General features: G+C 44.4%; 1 protein-coding gene across 1 annotated transcript in view; it reads right to left on the bottom strand.

Moving 5' to 3' along the window:
- The window catches only part of MXI1 (MAX interactor 1, dimerization protein), a 74,173-nt gene extending 69,321 nt beyond the window's left edge, over positions 1 to 4,852 (bottom strand). The window contains exon 1 of the mRNA XM_053584863.1: positions 4,091 to 4,852. Within this exon, the coding sequence (XP_053440838.1) occupies positions 4,091 to 4,370 (280 nt within the window). The 5' untranslated portion in view covers positions 4,371 to 4,852. The remainder of the gene's footprint in view (positions 1 to 4,090) is intronic.
- Between the last annotated feature and the right edge of the window lie 15,393 nt (positions 4,853 to 20,245).

Here is a 20,245-nt window from a genome sequence, read left to right as displayed (position 1 = left end):
AAGAAACCCAAAGCTTGCTAGTCTTGTGTAATCATTCTTCCCTAGCTTTTAAGTGTTGCCTCCAAGACCACTGGGAAGCCCATTTCTCTCCTCTAGACCTTACCTATCATAGCTTCTTCCGCCAAACAGCTTTTATACACCTGATATCTGTGAATCTCTTTTTCCCTCTGAGTTTTAACCTTTTCCAAAACAAGGACTAAATTTTTTCTAAGTATTATTCTTTAATTGTCACCCCTCCACTAGACTTGAACTGCATACAGATGATGGTGCTAGCTAGCATTTCTTTTTACATATAACTTCGAATTTGTGATAACAGGGCCACAGTTGTCAAGGTTAATATTTCTGGAAGCCTTCAATTTGAGAGTCATAGGGATACACATACAAATGTACCTGCACTCTCCAGGGAATCTCTTGCCTAGCAAACAGCTTACAGCCAACACTGTTGGCTGAATTTTAACATTTCCCCCAAGAACACTCACCCTATCTACTGGAAATAATTCAGCACTGTGGCCACAAGTTAGTGAACACTTTTAGTACGGAAACCTCAACAAGGCGAGGAAAAGCAGTTCTGGCTACAATGGAAAATAAGGCAAGCTCCTGCCAAGTAAGCGCTTTGCAAACAGCAGTAAAAACGGAACATGTGAACTTGTGACTAGGGTCTATCGTGCATCTTAGGAAGATCTCACCTAATTTGAAATGGAAAATCGAGGCTGGCCGCTCATCTCCAGGGAAAATTGCGTCCCTTTAAGAACAGACGGGACCAGCTGGCCACACAACAGCTCCCAGAGATTTCCTGGCTTGCATCCTGGCCCCACCCTCCAGTCTCTAGCCTCAGCAACGCATGACGTCAGAGGAGGCTAACGCTGCCAATTGGCTGAACGAGGCAGCTAGGTCAAGTCCAGTCGTAGGAAAGAAGTTTGTCTCCATGTGGAAACCATGTGTCTCTAGCAGGGAGGGGGAGGAGGAGGCGGAGAAACCCAGATCAAGTGATTACTGGGGAACTCGCTGAAATGAAGGCAAGGAGGTTGTGCACCTGAGCCAGCCAGCAATACCCTTTACAGTAGTGACCTAAAAAAAAAAAAAAATTAAAAAAAAAGACTTGCACAACAAACAAAACCTAAGCCTCCCCCATCATAATAATAACTAAAAAGCTAGGATCCTTGCTTCCTTCCCCAAACCTGGAACCTGAGAAATGCTGGAATCCTATCGGAACGCTCAGATCCCTCTCCCTCCCCCAACGACTGAATGATGTAAGCGTTTCGGAAAGCAGAGCTCCGGAGCAAAACAAGCCCCGCGCGCGCTGAGCAGCCCGCAGTGCCCGAGCCTGGCGCACGCACGACCCGCCCCCCGACTCGCGTTATTGCTGTGCACACGCGGACCGCCGTGACGCGCGGGCATTGTGTGCAGCAAGCAGAAAACAACGGCGAGCGCCGCCAGTGCGAAGAAGCGCCCCTAATAAAACCAGGCAGATGCAGGGCCCGCCGTTTTCCGTTCCAGGAGACCAAAAGCGAGCCGGAGGAGGGGAAGAGAGTGGGGAGGATAAAGTGGGCCCCAAGGGCCCCGCCTGTTTGCAGAGGGTAACAGAGGGCCAGGCGGATGGTCGCACGGAGTTTGCTGGAGGTCACCCCAGCCTGCGTGAGCTGTTGGGAAGGGGGCGAGAGTCTGGAGCGGGGTCTCTGCAGCCGAGCTGGGTATGGCGCAGCGCCCCAAGCTCTCGGGGAAATCTGGGGGCCGTTGGCATCACGTCATTTAGAACCAAACAGCGCTAGCAAAAAGAGGCGAGAGAGCTAAAAATACTCCCGCGGGGAGCGGGCCGGAGAAGGAGGGGTTGCGGGGCCGAGGGACTTATTACGCACACCAAGTTGACTTTGACTGGGGCGCTAGGGCTCCAGAGCCCCTCTCGGGGGCTGGCAGGTTTGCAGCGGTGACGCCTCGGGAGAGAGACCGGGAAGAAGCCCCTGGCTTCACCAGCCTCTGGAGCCCCGCTCCGCCGCCGCGGGCCCGCCCCGTGCGGGGCAGCCCTAGCTCGGCGCGCCTGGCTCCCTGCTTACGTGACTGGTGGCCACGCCGGAGCCCCGGCACGGGGTAAACAAGGAGGTGGTGGCAGCCGGGGCGGCGGGGGTGGGGTGGGGCGAGGGGAGGTCTCCGATTGTCTGCGTGTGCGAAGGGGGGGCGGGACGCTGAGAAAGCTCGGCCGCCTCCGAAATGCATTTGGCCAAGTGGTGGGGGCAAAACCAGGTTTGCCACACACTGCCAAGGTGCCCTCTTTGGGTGCACCCCTACCTAATCAGAGCTGATGCCACAGAACAGACTCCAGAGAACTGGGGACCGGGACAGGGTAGCTAAAGAAATCGAACCCCTCCCCCCTGCAACAAAAGCAAACACACCAAACAAACCGCGTCTTCGCCCAGCTCCCCCCACCCCACCCCTGGCTTTTCGGAAACAACCCTCCAGACGAAAGCACACATTGTGTCCCCAGCCCCCCACCCCGTCTCCCCCTTGAATAATAGCGAAGCGATTCGGCTACATACACAGCCTGCGATGCGCCTCTCTCCCAACCCAGGCACTCCGGGAAAACATGCGAGAAGAGAAATAAAGAACGCACCACCGATCTCCCAACAGAAATCCCTGCTTTGGCCTTACAGCGTCTGCACAATTGCACTGCCAGCTCACGGCTACTTTAACACTGAAGGCCTCGGGGGGGAGGGGGTCCATCAGCGAAGGTGTTTTTGTATTTGAGGGGTGTTGTGTTGGGTAGGGGGGAGGTTTGCAAGATCTGACACGTTGCAATCGGACCTTTCTTTCTCTCTCTCTTCTCTTTCTCTCGAGCCTCATTGATCTTTCTACTTGTTCGGGCGGATTAAACCTCCAGGTTCCCTCCTGTCTTTTGGTCCATCTACCTTGTCCCCTTCCTCCTCCTCACAGCTATTATTCTGGGGACTGTGCTGGAGACACCGCACACGCGTGCCCCCGTTAGGGCTCTGAGTTGACTGCTGGGGACGGCTAGGGGACCTAGCTGGCAGTGGCAAAAATGAAACAAACAAGGAAGAAGCCAGGCCGGGGTGGGGTTCCCAGCAACTCCCCCCCCCTCGCCCGCTCATAGCTCTCTACCTGAATCTGGAGGTTGGCTGGCCGGGGTAGGGGGGTGGGGGAGGGCAGTAGAAATCCACCAGGAAGACGTTTGCCTTCCTCGCCCTGTGCGCTCACTGAGGAGCCGGGAGCCGTCTCTCGGAAAATAAAGAAACCGCAGATATCAGCCCACATCTTCGTCCCCAACTATTGTTTCTGCAAGATCCCAAAGTTTCCTTCTAGCCGCGTCCCCATGGCCAAGTTCCTCCAGCACAGGACGACGTGTCTGGGGCGTGCTATTGGCACTCCCTGGCCCCGCTGCCCTCACTTGGTGGGGGGGGGGAGATGGCACCCCAAACAACAGAGGTGCAGGGCGACTATGTCCGTGGACGCGGTAGCTTGAGCCTAGTCCCGCTGTGAGAGGCGATGGGAAAGCGAAGTAGACAGAAGGGAGAGGCAGCCCGAGCCCACGCCGTGGAGAGCTGTGTGGTTGTGTTATTGTTGTAGTGTCTGCGTGTTTTCTTTCTGGATCCCCTGAGCTCTGCCTATGGTTTCCAACTTTCGGCTTCTAATCCTCACCCCACCCAGGAACGAGCGACAAAAAGCAACAGCAACAACAACAACACTTGTCTGCCTGAGACGGCTCCGGGGGCAGAAGAAGGGAGGGGGGAAAAAAGGAAGAAAGGCAACCTGAAAGAGATGAGCTCTCTCGGCTCAGTTGTCAGCAAACAACAACGCTCCCCCGCTGCCCGGCCGGGCCATCCCCTCAGCCCGCCGCAGACAGACAGACCGACGCACCGACAGGCCCCCTCTCCCCCTAGCTCGTCTTTGTTACATCTTTAGCAGCTTTGTGCGTGCGTGTCCTTTCCCCGGTGTCATCGGCTTTACTGCTGAGGGCTTGATGTATGTGTTGAGGGGTGGGGGTGGGGGGTCTCGGGGCTGAGCTGGCGACAGGGGTCGCCCAAGTAGGCGAAAAGGAAAGAGTCAGGCGCCGAAGAGGAGCCGGGGCCCCCAAACTTACTTTTGTTTTCTTTCTCGATCTGCTCCAGGTAGCTGGCGGCCTCGAGCAGGATCTGCACGTTCTGCAGAAAAGTGTTGATGTGCTTCTCCATCGAGTTCTCGCTGGTGTTGAAAATGTCCGAGAAGGGGCACCTGGGCTTGGCCCCCGCCGGCTCCTCGGGCTGGGCCGGGGGCTGGGGCGCGGCCGCTAGCGCGGCCGGGGGCACAGCCGGGGGCGCGGCTGAGGCCAGCCCGGTGCCCTCGCAGCGCGCCTCCTTGCGCGGCCGCCCGCGTTTGCCCATGGAGGAACCGGGGTCCGCCGAGCTTGTCCGCTCGCGGGGCTGCGCTGCCTGGCCGAGCTCCGGGCCCCCGGGGAGACCCTGCCGGCTGGAGCGGAGAAGGCGCCGGGGCGAGGAGCGGGCCTGACTTCCCGAGGCTGGATGCGTGCGGTTGTGTGTGTGAGTGTGTGTCGGGCTCGCTGTGGGTCTGTGTGTATGAGAGATTGAATGAACCTACAGGACAGACGGAGGCGCTATGGCGCCTGGGTCCTAGCGCGAGCCTGTCGCCATCGGACCGGTCAAAATAAAAGGTGGAGACTTGGCGAGGTAGGGCCCGCCCCCGGGCGGTCCCCGCACCCTTTCCCTCCTCTCCCCAAATCTTACCACAGTACTGACCGGTGTGTATTAACCAGAGTGGAAAAAATACACAGTGTCTCTGAGGGCATCTGTGTAAAAACAAAAACTATTTTCTTCACAGAAAAATAATACCTTGAAAAGCATCCAGCACATAGTAGGTCCCCAGGAAATGATAGCTGCTATGACTAAAAAAAGATAAAGCCTAATTCAAATACGAAGACTTGAACCATCCCTGTAACCTGTAACCTAACCAGAAGCTCCTTCCCCCAGCACTAACACACACACACACACACACACACACACACACACACACACACGCACCCCTGTGTGGGCCTTCACACAGCCAGATGAAACTCCCAGACCACCCAAATCCGGGTTACAGATTTACTCTCTCCTTCTTTCCCCCTTCAAATGCAAAGTTATTTTCCAGGAAGAGGGAGGAGATGTAAGCATCTCTCCACACTCCTCTTCCCTGCCGTGGTCCAGCTGTGCAAAGCTTCATGCCAGGGTGCCTCCACACCTGGCTCCCTTTTATGTGCCAGAAAGGCAGAAATGGCAGGCTGGGAACCGCCTCCCCACCCCCCAGCTAAATTCCATCTTGGGTTCTAAAGACCCCTACCCTAGTTGACATTGTTTCTCTGCTGCTGCCGTTAGCAACCATGGATGCTGTCCAGCTCTGGGTGGTGCTGTGGGAGTCAGGGGATCACTTTAGAGGCCATTGAGAAGGGTTCAGCTCTCCTGCAAGTCCCTTATCCTCTCTTGGCCTGTTTCCACACTGTTGAAGCTTCTGGTAAGGTGCTTGTGTGGACTGAATTTTATCTGCACTTAGCTCACTCTGGCCCATAGTAAGATCTTGTCCTCCCAATCTACCCCCAGGCTCTTGCATCTAAGAAGGGAAGATGCATCTAACATCTGACATAACTTGCATCTAACAGGGGAAGATTCAGTGAACAAGACTCTTCTGTTCTTCATTGGAAAACATCTCTATGACAAACCCACCTAAATATTGTCATCTTGCAGGGACATCTGGAGTTTTCCTCCAGGGGAACCACTGACATAGGCGGTGCAGGGGGCACTGCCCCCTAGAGTTGTGTGGTGCAACCACCCTACTGAAATGCAGCTTCATACAAATTTGTCAGACTCTTACTGGAAATGGAAACTTTTTTTAAATGGTAAGAAAATACGTTTGTTTGCAAAATACTCTCCATATAAAACATACAGAGCACGTATACACCAACACCCACTCCCAGAGCCTTCAAGAAAGCCTTTGTGAACTTTCAAAAATATCATAACCTACCGGCGGCGCCTGTCGCTCCATGAGTAGGGTGCCAGCCCCATATACCGAGGGTGGTGGGTTCAAACCCGGCCCCGGCCAAACTGCAACAAAAAAATAGCCGGGTGTTGTGGCGGGCACCTGTAGTGCCAGCTACTCGGGAGGCTGAGGCAAGAGAATCACTTAAGCCCAGGAGTTTGAGGTTGCTGTGAGTTGTAATGCCATAGCACTCTACTGAAGGTGACAAACTGAAACTCTGTCTCTAAAATATATATATATATTATATATATATCTAATAACCTGCTACTGATAACAACAGGAACAATTAGTAATTGGCATTTTAAAGCCAAGGTATTCACATTTCAGACCATAATATAATTACACTGCATACATGCTCTTTGCTTATATTCCACCTTATGACAAATTTTGCCTGATTGATCTCTGAGTCCTTTGGCTACTAGAGAGGCTTCTAAGAGCTGGGAGATAAAAGTTCATCTTCCGTTATCAGAACAATTAATAACTTTTTGTTTCTGTTGGAACGACAATCTGAGTCCTTCATGTTGAAATGTCTATAAATGTCTAAGGACTTTAGAAGGCCTCATGTATACAGAGTTTCAAATAATCTTTATCCTAGGGCATTTCGCAAAAGACGGCACTTGGGCGAAATAGCTCGGATCTCTCTTGCCCCAAATGAAAGGTGTTACTTAGACAATGAACCAGCTAAGCTCAGAGAAAACCTTGCCTTTTCTCTTTAATCCTCTCCATCCCCTGGTGGCAGGGGTCAAATACACAGTTCTGCACCCCACATATATGAATATGCACACCCACCAAAATAGGCACACCCCATACATGAGTGCCGGGTGGGGGAAGGGTGTTTTGTAATTATTTATTTACCCCTGTTCCATCTCTCATCCGTCTGAGAACTTCAGAAAGTCCAGTGGGAATCTTCAAGCTGGGCCACGGATCTGACCAAAGCCAAAATAAACAATAGCTTGAAGAAAATCTACAAAAAAGTGCTGATTTGCACTATTCCCACAGCCAGCCACAGCCCCCACCATCATTCCCATGGAAAACACCACTGCTGGTGCCAAATCAAGTTTTCCCCCCATCATAGGGGCATTGTTTTTTGTTATTATGTGAGTTCTTAGCATCAGACAATGGCACCACAAGAGACACAGTGGAGGCAGGAGAAATGTCTTTTTGTTTCACAAAGTCTGTGCCATTGTACCCCCAGAGTCTTGCATATAGTTTAGTTGCACATATTCATTTTGGTAACACGTATGTGGAGCGATGAATGTGCCAAGCTAAGCCCAAAGCCCTTTCCTTATTTGTTTTCAGAGCTCATCAAGTGTTAAATCATATTAACATCGCATTGCTTTCTCCTTCTTTCCCCTCCATCCCCCAATTAACACATTTCTCTAATAAAGTTGGCCCCAACAGAAAGAGTGGTGTTTCAGGGGTTATATCACAGGACAGGCATCCAGGATGCCGGGTTACAAGCTCAGCTCCATTCCTGATTAGCTTTGCTTCCCAGGAGGAGCCATTCAAACCCTTTGCAACCCTCCTTTTTCTGGGGCTTTGATTCCAGAAGCAAACAGGCCTTTTTGGAAATTTGCTGAGAATTTCTTCAGAGAACAGGTAGGGGATGAGAATGCATCCACTCCAAAGGGTGTGAACTCTTTGAAAGAAAAGCAAAAATGCCCATGAGGTCAGCTACAATGCTCCTGGAGGGTCCGGGGTAACTTGGGTGCCCACTCAGCCTGGGTCTTGTCTTCTCAACCTTCTGTTTATTTGTTTAGCTTATTTTCTTATTTGGTAAATGTTTTTCCAACAACCTTGTTTACATATTAAAGCAAGATTGTTCTTTCCCTTATTTCCTTTATTTGTCCCTGCCCCCAGGACATTCTGTACTCCTACATCAAAGGAGTTGTTTTGTCTGTAATTATTTCTTCTTCACAGAGACTGCTTAATTATTGAAAAGGTGATAGATGAATTGCCACTGAGACCTTCTCACCTTGCATTGGGATGGAATGCTCTCTCTGCCATGAACGTGTCTGGCTCTCCTGAGCCCCTTTACCCTGCCCTTCCATCCTATTAATTATCCCCTTACTAGCCTTTTCTGCCTAAATCTATTACTCCAACCCCTAGCTTTACACCTCAGATCTTGCCAACATGTTCTAGTCAAGTTCTTCATTTGGGTTCTTCCCTGCTCTTTGCCCTGTGGACTTGGTAAACACCAGCAAGAGGCCTTCTGCCTCCTGCATTGTACTTGAGTCCTAATTCGCAGAGCCTTCCCAGCTGTGCTTTTCCTGGGCACCTTTCTCTTTGGAAAGGAGTCATCCAGCAATAAGTAGAGGTGCTGGCTCATAGTTCCTTCTTCTTGGGGGGTCTTAATCTTGCCTTCATCTGTTAGAAAGGAGGAGAGGCCCATGGAAAGTCCAGGATTAGGAACTGTAAGACACAAGCAGATATCCCACTGGCTTAAAATTGTTGACTAGACCTCTTCAACCACTCCCCATACTCCCAGCCCTGCCCCCACGCTCACCAGTGGGTGTGGTCATGGGCAGAGGATAAGTAGCCTCCACCCTATGGTGGAGCTCACTGGGTGTCACCTGCTTCTGGGGACATTATCTCAACTCTCCTGGACTCTGCCCTCGTTTTCTCCTGGAACTCTGAGTCTGGCAGGCCCTTCCTGGCTCAATCAACTCCTGGACTTCTATCCAATGTCCAGTATTTACAGGGTTCATTAGACTATGAGCTCATTGAGGGCAGGGAGCACACCTCTGTCCTGCTGGCATCCCCAGGCCCTGGCATCTAGCACAACATGGACATGGCAGGCAATGGGGGCTTAGGTCATGAGACTAAAGGCATGAATACCCTTTCTGCCAGGTTGAAGACTTGGGACTGGCCTTTCATGGCTTCTTTGCTCTCGTGTGGTAAGAAGAGGCATTTGACATTGTCTGCAAAACTATTCCTGAGTCACTCACATTAAAGTTTAAATATCTAAATACTGTCTCAGTGGAAAAGCCAGAAACCCACTGAGCCAGATAGTTGAGATTCCCTTACCAAAACTGCAGAGGCTCGGCTGCCCTTTCCTCTTTCCTTTCTAGTGGTGACAGATCTGGTGATGTGATGGGTCTTCTCTGTTATAAGATGCCTCTGATGGAGACTTTTCAAAATCACCAGGCAATGAAGTTAGTGACCTGAGACCAAACTGACAGTCACATGCAGCTTTCTTCCCCAGTCTGGAGGTGTCTTCTTAGTCCTTCAGGCCTTAATTTCTTTAATGTCTCTATTTTTAAAAATGAGTTCTACAAAAGATTTTAAGTTGATGTACATTAAAGTGTCATGTATCAGTGATGGACACTTCCCAAAGGCATTTGAAATTAAAGATGGCTGATGTCTTAAGATAAAGGAATAAAGGTCTAACGTGAAATACTAGGCATCAGGAGATGGAAGGCAAAGGTAGCTTGTAGGTGGCAAAGGGTCTTCCTCCCGATTATTAGCTGACTGGACTTATGTAAGTCACTTAATCTTTCAGATATTCAATGTTCTCATTTACAAAGCAGGAAAGGGTATATATGAAGGAATTTTGGAAACAGTGAAGTGTGTGCACATGTCAGGACAGTATTAGGCTATGGGAGAATTAGATTTTCAGAGAAAACAAAAATAAAAACCAAAAACTACAAAAATATAAGAGCAGAAATTGGAAGACCAGAGTTTGGGGCCTGCTCTCCTACTGCACTACTGCGTCGTTCTGGACAAACAATCTCACCGTCTGGGGCCTCAGTGTCCCTGCTGGTGAAGGGAGGCACAGAGTCTACCTCTCTCCCCACTTCTGAAAAGCTTCATTAATTCATGTCCCCTGTGTTCATTAATTATAAACTGGGATGTCACCGCCCATTGGGGCTTTGGATCAGCGTGGGAGAACCAGTCTGACCACATTGAGCTGGTAAAATTCTAGCCAAAAGCAAAGAAACTGACATTTTAGGTTACCCAATCTACTTTATCTATGGGAAAAGTCTGCTGCCCACTAGTTCTTTTATGAAAAGCCAAAAAATAAAGTAGGGGACGTCCCATTCCTATCGTCAAGGGGGTCTAGGGAACCAGGACTCTTGGACTGAATAATCTGGACGATGCCCCCACATTGGAAGATACACAAAAGCTGGTGTTTCTTGTTCCTGCCCTTCTTCCTAGACACCAGCCCTCCATCCACCTCCTCCTCCTCTCTGAAGCCCATTTTCTCTTTGTCTTTTTTCTGTCACTTCTGCCTGAGGCCTCCAAGTATCTCTCTTCCTTTCCTGACCCAAAGCACAGTTCACATGGGTGAAAAAGTTGATGAGCATGCCAGTGAGGATGCTTATCAGGGGTAACAGATCCATGAGCACGTACTCAACAGGCAAGTTAATTTACTCCATTGGAAGACACCGAGTCTTCTGTGGGCCAGGCTTGTTCTAGGTACAGGCACGCAGTAGTGAGCAAAAGGCCAAAAGCTCCCAGCCTCACGGGACTTATACTTACACACTGCAGACGTACACACAGCCATACACACGCACACGAGACGGGCCCTTCTTCCCTGTGTGTCTCAGTGAAACATAAACTTCAAAATAGGGCCAAAGTAGAGGGATTCATTGATACAGAAGGACTACTGCATCCTCTCATACATCGTAGGAGTAGTCAAAAAAGAGTGAGAAAGAGTGTGCTTTCATGTTTCCCTTTTCTTTCTTTTTTTTTTTTTTTTTGGCAGTTTTTGGCCAGGAGCTGGGTTTGAACCCACCACCTCCAGTATATGAGGCTGGTGCTCTACTCCTTTGAACCACAGGGGTGGCCCCAGTTTCCCTTTTGTTTCTTCTTGCTTATATTGTAAACTAATTTTTATTTGCGTACAACTTCCCCTTTGTAGGTTTCAACAGCAGCAAAGTATATTCAATTGTGTATCAGAATAGTTAACTTTTTTTAGAATTTCATATGTCATTTTAATTCACAGAGGTCTAAAGATTTCACAAACCTGTGCCTTGCCAGAGTCACGTCAAAACAACTGTCTGAAATTATAACCTACCTGGAAAAGTCAGAAATGTAATCGGAGGCTATTTTCATATAACTACACCCTAAAAAACACCCATCCCAGACAGGCAGGCACAAGAGAACAATGAGTTTGCATACAGTCACAAGAATCTGCTTTGGACTTTTGACACTTAATCACATCATTGTTAAAGTAGAATTGAGTAGAAAATTCCAAACACAGAGGCTAGAATTGGTAAATTCTCTATTTCCTACTTCACTTTCAAGTCTTTAAGGCCATGGGTTCTAGCAAATCTTGGATTGAACTGGTGTTAAGGAAAAATTCTTTTCTTCTGGTTAGTTTCGTTCTTACATCATTTGAAAATGAGCACTTTTGAGTGCATTATAAATCATGTAATGAGGTTTCATACTGTCTTAGAGACACTGTAATTATAAGGCCTTAAATTCATAGAATGCTTAAAATACAGACATACCTTATTCTATTGTGCTTTGCTTTATCATTCTCTACAGATATTATGTTTTTTAACAAATTGAACATTTGTTAAATGTTCCCACAGGCAAGTCTGTGGGTGCTGTTTTTCCAGCAGCATGTCTTCACTTCATGTCTCTGTGACACATTTTGGTAATTCTACCAATATTTCAAACTTTTCATTATTATTATACCTGTTATGGTGACCTGTGATCAGTGATCTTTGATGTTAATATTTTGATCATTTTGGGGTGCTGCAAACCACACCCATCTAAGAATTTGTCAATAAATGTGTGTGTCCTGACTGCTCAACTGACCAGCCATTCCCTCATCTCTCTCCCTGTCCTCTGCCCTTCCCATTTTCTAAGATACAACAATATTAAAATCAGGCCAACTAATAAGCCTACAATGGTAGTCTCTAAGTGTTCATGTGAAAGGAAGAAACATACATCACTCACTTTAAATCAAAAGCTAGAAATGATTAATCTAAGTGAAACTAATTAAGGCATGTCAAAGACAGGCTGAAAGCCAGGCCTCTTGTGACAGTTGACCAAGTTGTGAAATGTAAAGAAAAAGTTCTCGAAGGAAATTAAAAGTACTACTTCGGCGAACACACAAATGATAAGGAAGAGAAGCAGCAAAAAGTCTGAGAGAGGTAAAGAAGTTGCAGAAGAAAAGTTAGAGGTTAGCAGAAGTTGGTTCATGAAGTTTAAGGAAGGATGCCGTTTACAGAATGATGCTAAGTCTGCTCTTCCTGTGGTTTATAAACACAACAACAAAGCCACATACGTTTACAGCATGGTTTACTGTATTTTAAGCCCACTGTTGAGACCTACTTCTTAGAAAAAGAAATGATTCCTTCCAAAATGCCAATACTCATTGACAATGCACCTCATTACCCAAGAGCTCTGATGGAGATGTACAAGAAGACTAACATTGTTTTCCTGCCTGCCAACACAACATCCTTTCTGCAGTCCATGGATCAAGGAATAATTTCAACTTTCAAGTCATTTTATTTAATAAATACATTTTGTAAGGCTATAGATGACACAGACAGTGATTCTTCTGTTGGATCTGTGCAAAGTAAATTGAAAACCTTTAGAAAGGTCCATCATTTTAGATGATGTTAAGAGTATTCATAATTCTTAGGACAAGGGACTATATCAACATAATCTGAAGTTTGGAAGAAGCTGACTCCAACCCTCATGGGTGATTTTGTGGGTTTTAAGAGCAGTGGAGAAAGTAACTGCAGATGTGGTAGAAATAGCAAAAGAATTATCATTAGTAATAGAGCTTGAAGGGGTGGCACCTGTGGCTCAGTCGGCAAGACACCGGCCCTGTATACTGAGAGTGGCGGGTTCAAACCCGGCCCCGGCCGAACTGCAACAACAACAACAAAAAATAGCCGGGCGTTGTGGTGGGCGCCTATAGTCCCAGCTACTCAGGAGGCTGAGGCAAGAGAATCGCGTAAGCCCAGGAATTGGAGGTTGCTGTGAGCTGTGTGATGCCACAGCACTCTACCAAGGGCCATAAAGTGAGACTCTGTCTCTACAAAAAAAAACACAAAGAAAGAAATAGAGCTTGAAGATGTGGCTGAATTGCTGCAGTCTCATCATCAAACTTGAATGGATGAGGCATGATAAATGAACAAAGAAAGTGATTTCTTGAGACAGGATCTACTCTTGGTGAAGATGCTGTGAACATCACACAGTATCTTGAAGTGACAGCAAAAGATTTAGATTTTTTTTTTTTTGAGACAGTCTCACTATGTCGCCCTCAGTAGAGTACCGTAGCATCATAGCTCACAGCAACCTCAATCTCTTGGGCTTAAGTGATTCTCTTGCCTCAGCCTCTTAAGTAGCTGGGACTACAGGTGCCCACCACAACGCCCGGCTATTTTTTTGTTGCAATTGTCATCGCTGGTTAGCAGGCCCCAGTGTATGTGGCCAGCTCCCTAACCACTGGGCTATAGGCACCGAGCAACAAAGATTTAGAATATTATATAAATCTGGTTTAAAAAGCTTCAACGTGGTTTAAGAAGATTGACTCCAAGTTTGAAAGGACTACCATTGTGAGTAAAATGCTATCAAATGGCATCACATGCTACAGAGAAATCTTTCATGAAACGAAGTCAATTGATGCAGTGAACTTTACAGTTGTCTTATTTCAAGATATTACCATTGCCATGTCAACTTCAACAACCACCATCCTGATCAGTCAGTAACAACACTGAGGCAAAGCTCTCTACCAGCAAAATGATTATGAATTGCTGACGGCTCAAATGTTGTTAGTATTTTTTAGCAATATTTTAAAGTTAAGGTATGTATACTGTTTTTCAGACATAATGTTATTGCACACTTAACAGACTAGTATAGTATAAACATAATATTTATATACACTAAGAAACCAAAAATTTAATGGGACTCACTTTATTGCAATATCCACTTTATTGTGTTGGTCTAAATCAGGGTGGGGAACCTGAGGCCTTTTAGATCCTTAAGTGCAGCCTTCTGACTCAATCCACATTTTACAGAACAAATCCTTTTATTTTTATTAATTCATTTTTGTTCTTCTTTTATATTTTATTTTTTAATAAATGTATTTAAAATACAAAGAATACAATAAGTTTCAATGAAATAATCCTCCCAGTTTGACAAGCATAATTGGAATATTAGTAAGCCATAAGGGCTAAATTGATAGCTTCTGTGTTGATGATTTAGTTATAACTTCTCCCATCTGACTGGTGCCACTGTTGCATGGGGCTGGTTGGTCAGAATTTATGGGAATCAAGAAGGCCAGTCTGTTATCAGCTTTTGAATTTTGTATTGTGTTTATTTGAAGTAGAATTTGTGAATAGTTGCACAGCTGACAGTATTTTTAAATTGTCTGCTTAACAGCCCATCATACCAAAACAGACCAACAGAACCTGGAAGAAGAAAACAGATTTTTTTAAATGAAGATTGGGAATTGTAATATTATCTTGTTTCTGCTATTGATAAGATGGTTTGCTTGCTTTGTGATACTGCAATACCGACATTAAGGAAATTCAATACTCATCAGTATCAGTACTCATAAGGACCAAAATTATTTTAAATTACGGGGAGATATGTGAAAGGTTGTGTTGCAGAAATTAAAAGATGAAAAGACAAAGCAAAGATAATTCTTTCAAGCAGCAAAAAGACCTGAAAATAATACCACTATAGCAACTTAGAAAGTAGCTTCTATACTCAGGGGAAAAGGAAGCCATTCAGTGATGTAGAAATTGTGAAAGTATGCAATGTTGAAGTTGTAGGATGCTTACACCCTGATAATGTGTCCAAGTACAAACAACTGCCTTTTTCAAGAATAACCATAACTGATTGAAACATGAATTCACTTTCAACTCAAAAGAACAACTTCATGCAATATTTCAAAAGAAAAATATATATTATTCAATCACTTTGAATAAATCATCTGATACTACTGACTTGGCACAGATTTTATACTTCATTCAGGTTTTAACAGATTTTCTTTGCTACAAGTTACTCACTTTGGGCACTCTTGTGAACAGAACACAGGACGAGATATCTTCAACAATTTTCAAGATAAGTGTCGTGAAATTTGGTAAATTTAGTGAGTGTATGTACAGATGGTGTACCTTCCATGACAGGAAAACATGAAGGGTTTATTGCATGGATAAAAAAAAGTATTAACAGATCCAGATGCTCTCATTTCTTTTCATTGTATCTTGCATCAGCAAAACCTTTGTATTAAAGCTACTATTTTAAATGACACTTTGCAACAAGTCATAATTATTTTTTCCTGTATTTGTGCAAGTACAACATAGCATGGTCAGTTTTATAAAGTTGAACCAAGAGGTATTCAGTGCAGATTTGCTGTATCATTCTAAAGAGCATTGGCTATAGCAAGGACAGGTATTAGCCAAAATTTTATCTCTGCTAATAAATTTTATCTGAGAACAGTTAAATTTAATGAAGAACAGAACAAGCAATGTGAAAGGATTTCTATAGGAATGAAGTATTTCTGTGTCATATCAAATCAAAATGACTTGAGTATTCCTTTGCAAGGTAAAACTAAATCTTTATGTAATATGTGGCAAAAATTCTAAGTATTTTGAAAAAAGCAATCTTTTTTTTTTTTTCAAAACACTCCTCCTTCAAAAGGAAAATTTGGGCTCACACCTGTAGTCCTAGAGCTCTGGGAGGCTGAGGTGGGAGGATCCCTTGGGCTCAGGAGTTTAAGACCAGTCTGAGCAAGAGTAAGACACTATCTCTACTAAAAATAGAAAAAATTAGCCAGCCATTGTGGTTGGGACCTGTAGTCTCAGCTACTCAGGAGGCTGAGGCAGGAGGATCACCTGAACCCAGGAATCTGAGGTTGCTGTGAGTTAGGCTGAGGCCATGGCATGCTACCTGGGCAACAAAGTGAGACTCTGTCTCAAAAAAAAACTGGAAATTTCAGATAAACATTTTCCCCTGTTAGCAACGGTAATCAATGCAAGATGATGTATGTGAATCACATGAAGAATAAACAGCTGTTACAGACCTATGAATTGAAGAATATAATGAAGGGTTCACTGACTTTGAGAATCATATCACACTCAAATTAGCATTTCAGTTGCTCCTAGTTGATATCACCAATGCACCTAAAGAACTACAGATGGATCTGATTGAGCTCTCAGTAGACAACATTTTAAAACCATTATTTGATGCTAAGAAAGATCCAACTGAAATATGGAAAAATGCAGTAGAACACCCCTTCTGCAACATGCCCCCAAAATGCTTTCTTGTTTTTCAACCACTTATTGCTTGAAATCTACATTTTCCTACCTAACCCGAATCAAGATGCCCTTAAGGTCACAAATGACTAATACCAATCCAGAGCAGTGTTTTTCGACCATTTTTATCTCATGGCATACGTGAACCCATAGTTAGACTTCTGCAGCACACCTAAATTACTATCAGGGTTCATGCAGGGTGCACAGCTTTGAGAGTGGTGGGTTCCTGCCTTCTCTTTAGGTACATAGGTACACCTATTTTGCTAAAAAATATAACATGCCATCTTTAAATTACATTTTTCCTTCAAAGAATGGAGGAAAACAATGCTCACACTACCTTTTCCCCTTCTTTAAGATGACCCCAAACTCACACTAATTGTCAAAGTCCATGGTTACAAATAAAACTGAAATGCAGAAGGGCTGTTTCGAGGGTGTCACTCAAAAACCAAAGCCCCTCCCCGCTCATTGGAGCACCCTGAATGCACCTGTTCTTTTTTTCTTAGGTAATCCTTTCCTAATCCTTTTTCAAATTTCACCTGCCACTCAGCATCCACTGCTGTTGTCATTTTTGAAGGACAAACCTGTTTTTCAAGTGATAATTGTGTTGGCCATCTGTCTCTGTTAGCCATCCCCCAATCTTTCTCTAAATCCCAAACGACTGAAATAATAGTGCAATAAAAGAAAACATTTTGTCTGGTTGCAACAGATAGCATTTTGTGCACGTTTGTCCAGAATCAGGGTGAATCTAGGAGGAAATGACAAAAAAGTCCTCCTTGGGTTTGCAGAATATTCCTGTTATAAGGCTTATAGCTGGGGAAATAGCTAGCTCTCAACTTTCATATTATTAGTGTGGATCCGGAGAAATTATGTTTTTTTTTTTTTTTTTTTTACAAGTAGACATAACTGGCTAACATTCATTCTTATGGGTATTCTGAAAAAATGTCTGTGTTCATTAGACTTGAGATAAAGTCCTAATCAAAGTGGTCATGAACTCCTTTTGAAGCTACACAGGAAATCTCTGGGAAATCAAGTAAGAAGGAAATTTCTCTAGTTCAAAAGAAATTTCTCTTTTATTAGTAATAGTCAGAGATTTGTTTCTGATTCAATTTTAGTAACTTGCCTTGCTGAAAGAAATGCAATAGGAATTCAGGCAGTATCTCCAGGAGATCAAACTCAAAGGGTGGCTTGGGGTTGCGGATAATTAATTCAGGAACATCCTCACCATCCATCAGAGCTCTGATGTGGTGAAGCAAAACCCAATAAGCTGGTTATGTTGGTGTTTATAGGACAGCCATTCAAGATTTAACACCCTTTTATGGCGTTAATTTTATTGGGATAACAGATATATCCAGAGAGGATCCTGGACTAATTCAGGCCTGATTATCTCTCTGGAAAGATGGGCTCAAAATATCACATGGAGACATTTTATTAGCAAAAGACTTAGATCACTTAAAAATGTTGATGAGTTATGTGAAAAATTGGAATGGCACCAACATTTTAGTAAGTTTTTGCTTTGGTTAGAAGTATAAGTAAAAACATGCAGGATAGAATTTCTACTTCCAGGAAGATACTTTTCCCTATTCCTCCTATGTGCAACTAAATACCTTCAACATTATGTATAAAACAAGAATTAGAAGACTCTAAAAAGTATAGAGAAAAAGGCAGACTAGCTTGGGATCTCAGAACCTAAGGAAAAACATGGTGATAACATTCTCAGGGTTTTATTTTTGCCTACTTATCCAGATTTGGAGCTGAAGAAGCCAGTAATCTGGACACGTCAAGAAGTACACACCAAAATAAATAAATGTGCACATACAAAACAAAACAAAATAAAATAAAACAAGGCTTACCAAGAGCCTGTTCCCTCTAGCCAAAGGACCAGAAAAGGCATGGGCTAGAAGACCAAAAACTTTTAGATAATAACCACTCTACTCCAGCCAAACACTGTAGAATAATTGTAACTCCCTCCACACTCTCACCAGAAAAGACCAAGTGAGGAGTCTAAACTTCCACTCTACTCAGGCTATAAGGACACTTTCTATTTGCACCAGAGAGATGTCAGAGAAGGCAGCAAAGGGAGCTGGGACCTTCAGTCCTACCAGCTGGTAGTGAAACCCCTGGCCCTGTAGTTAGTGGAGACCCAGGGAAACATCCCTGTGCAGGGGGCCTCTTCAGGTGCCAAAGGAGGCCAAGAGGGAAAATTGGACTTATATCTCCACCCAGTGATAACAAGACAGCAGCCCCCGCTCCAGTGTTAGAGAAAGCCACATGAAACAGAAGGTGTAAATGAAATGCAGAGCCTTATAACATAATAGGAACATTTCCAGGTTTCAACTGAAAATCATTCATCATTCCAAGAATCAGGAAGATCTCAAAGCCAATGCAAAAGACAACCAGTAAATATTGGGATGGGGAGAGAGATTGGGAAGATGTTGGTCAAAGGATTAAAATTCAGTTAGACAGGAAGAATAAATTTTTTTTTTTAATTTTTTTTTTTTTTGTAGAGACAGAGTCTCACTCTATGGCCCTTGGTAGAGTGCTGTGGCATCACACAGCTCACAGCAACCTCCAGCTCCTGGGCTTAAGCAATTCTCTTGCCTCAGCCTCCCGAGTAGCTGGGACTACAGGTGCCTGCCACAACACCCGGCTATAGGAAGAATAAATTTAAGAGATCAGGCTCAGCACCTATAGCTCAAGCGGCTAAGACGCCAGCCATGTACACCAGAGCTGATGGGTTTGAATCCAGCCCAGGCCTGCCAAACAATGACAACTACAACCAAAAAAAAAAAAAAATAGCTGGGCATTGTGGTGGGCGCCTATAGTCCCAGCTACTTGGGAGGCTGAGGCAAGAGAATCGCTTAAGCCCAGGAGTTGGAGGTTGCTGTGAGCTGTGATGCCACAGCACTCTACCCAAGGTGACAGCTTGAGGCACTGTCTTGAAAAAAAAAAAAATAAATAAAAATAAAAATAAATTTAAGAGATCAGTTCTACAACATGGTGACTGGTTATCGTAACAATGTATTGGATACTTAAAACTTTAAGTGTTCTCACCAGAAATACATTTTTTAAAAAAATCATACAAGATGATGCATGTTAGTTCACTTGATTTAGCCATTCTACAATGTATACATATTTCAAACATCATGTTGTACATCATAAATTTATACAACTTTTATTTGTCAATTAAAAATTAAGTAATCAGATGTCAAAGCCTAGATGAAAAAGAAATGGTCATGCTAAAAAATGTTTCAATGAACAATTACGAACATGAAAAAATAGAATGTCTCAATACAGAAATAGAATTTTTTTAAAAAATGGAAATTTTACAACTGAAAATTATTTTACAATATCAAAAACAAAAAGCTCAGTGAATGGGCTTAACAGCAGAATTAAGGAGACAGAAGAAAGAACAAATGAACCAGAAGTTAGAACAATAAAAATTACCCAATCTGAACAACTGAGAGACAATTGACTAGAAAAAAAAAAGCAGAGCCTCACAGACACATGGGACTATCGCAAGTGATCTAACATTCATGTCACTGGAGTTCCAGAAGGAGAGGATAAACAGAGCTAGGCTGAGAAAATACTTGAAGAAACAATGACTGACAATTTCCCCCAACTTTTTAAGAGACATAAACCTACAGATTCAAGAAGCTCAGTGAACCCCATGCAGCATTAATAAGAAAAAAAACCCATTCTAAGATACACTATAATTAAATTTCTGAAAATTAAAGACAAAGAAAAAGAGCTCAAAAACTGCCAGAGAAAAATGGTACTTCACCTGTAGGGAAAAGCAATTGAAATGACAGCGTATTTCTCATCAAAAACCATGGCGGCCAGAGGGAAATGGTATGATCTTTTTCAAGTGCTAAATTCTGTACCTACTCAAAAGGGAATATCAAGACATTCTCAGAGAAGGGAAACTAAGAGAATTTGTCATCAGCAGACACAGCCTAAAAGAATGGCTAAAAAATACTAAGAACAAGATAGGAGATATATTT

Source organism: Nycticebus coucang, chromosome 3, assembly GCF_027406575.1.
Source record: "Nycticebus coucang isolate mNycCou1 chromosome 3, mNycCou1.pri, whole genome shotgun sequence".
Lineage (NCBI taxonomy): Eukaryota > Metazoa > Chordata > Mammalia > Primates > Lorisidae > Nycticebus > Nycticebus coucang.
Note: the sequence above shows the minus strand (reverse complement) of the source record. Positions and strands in the feature narration are given on the sequence as shown.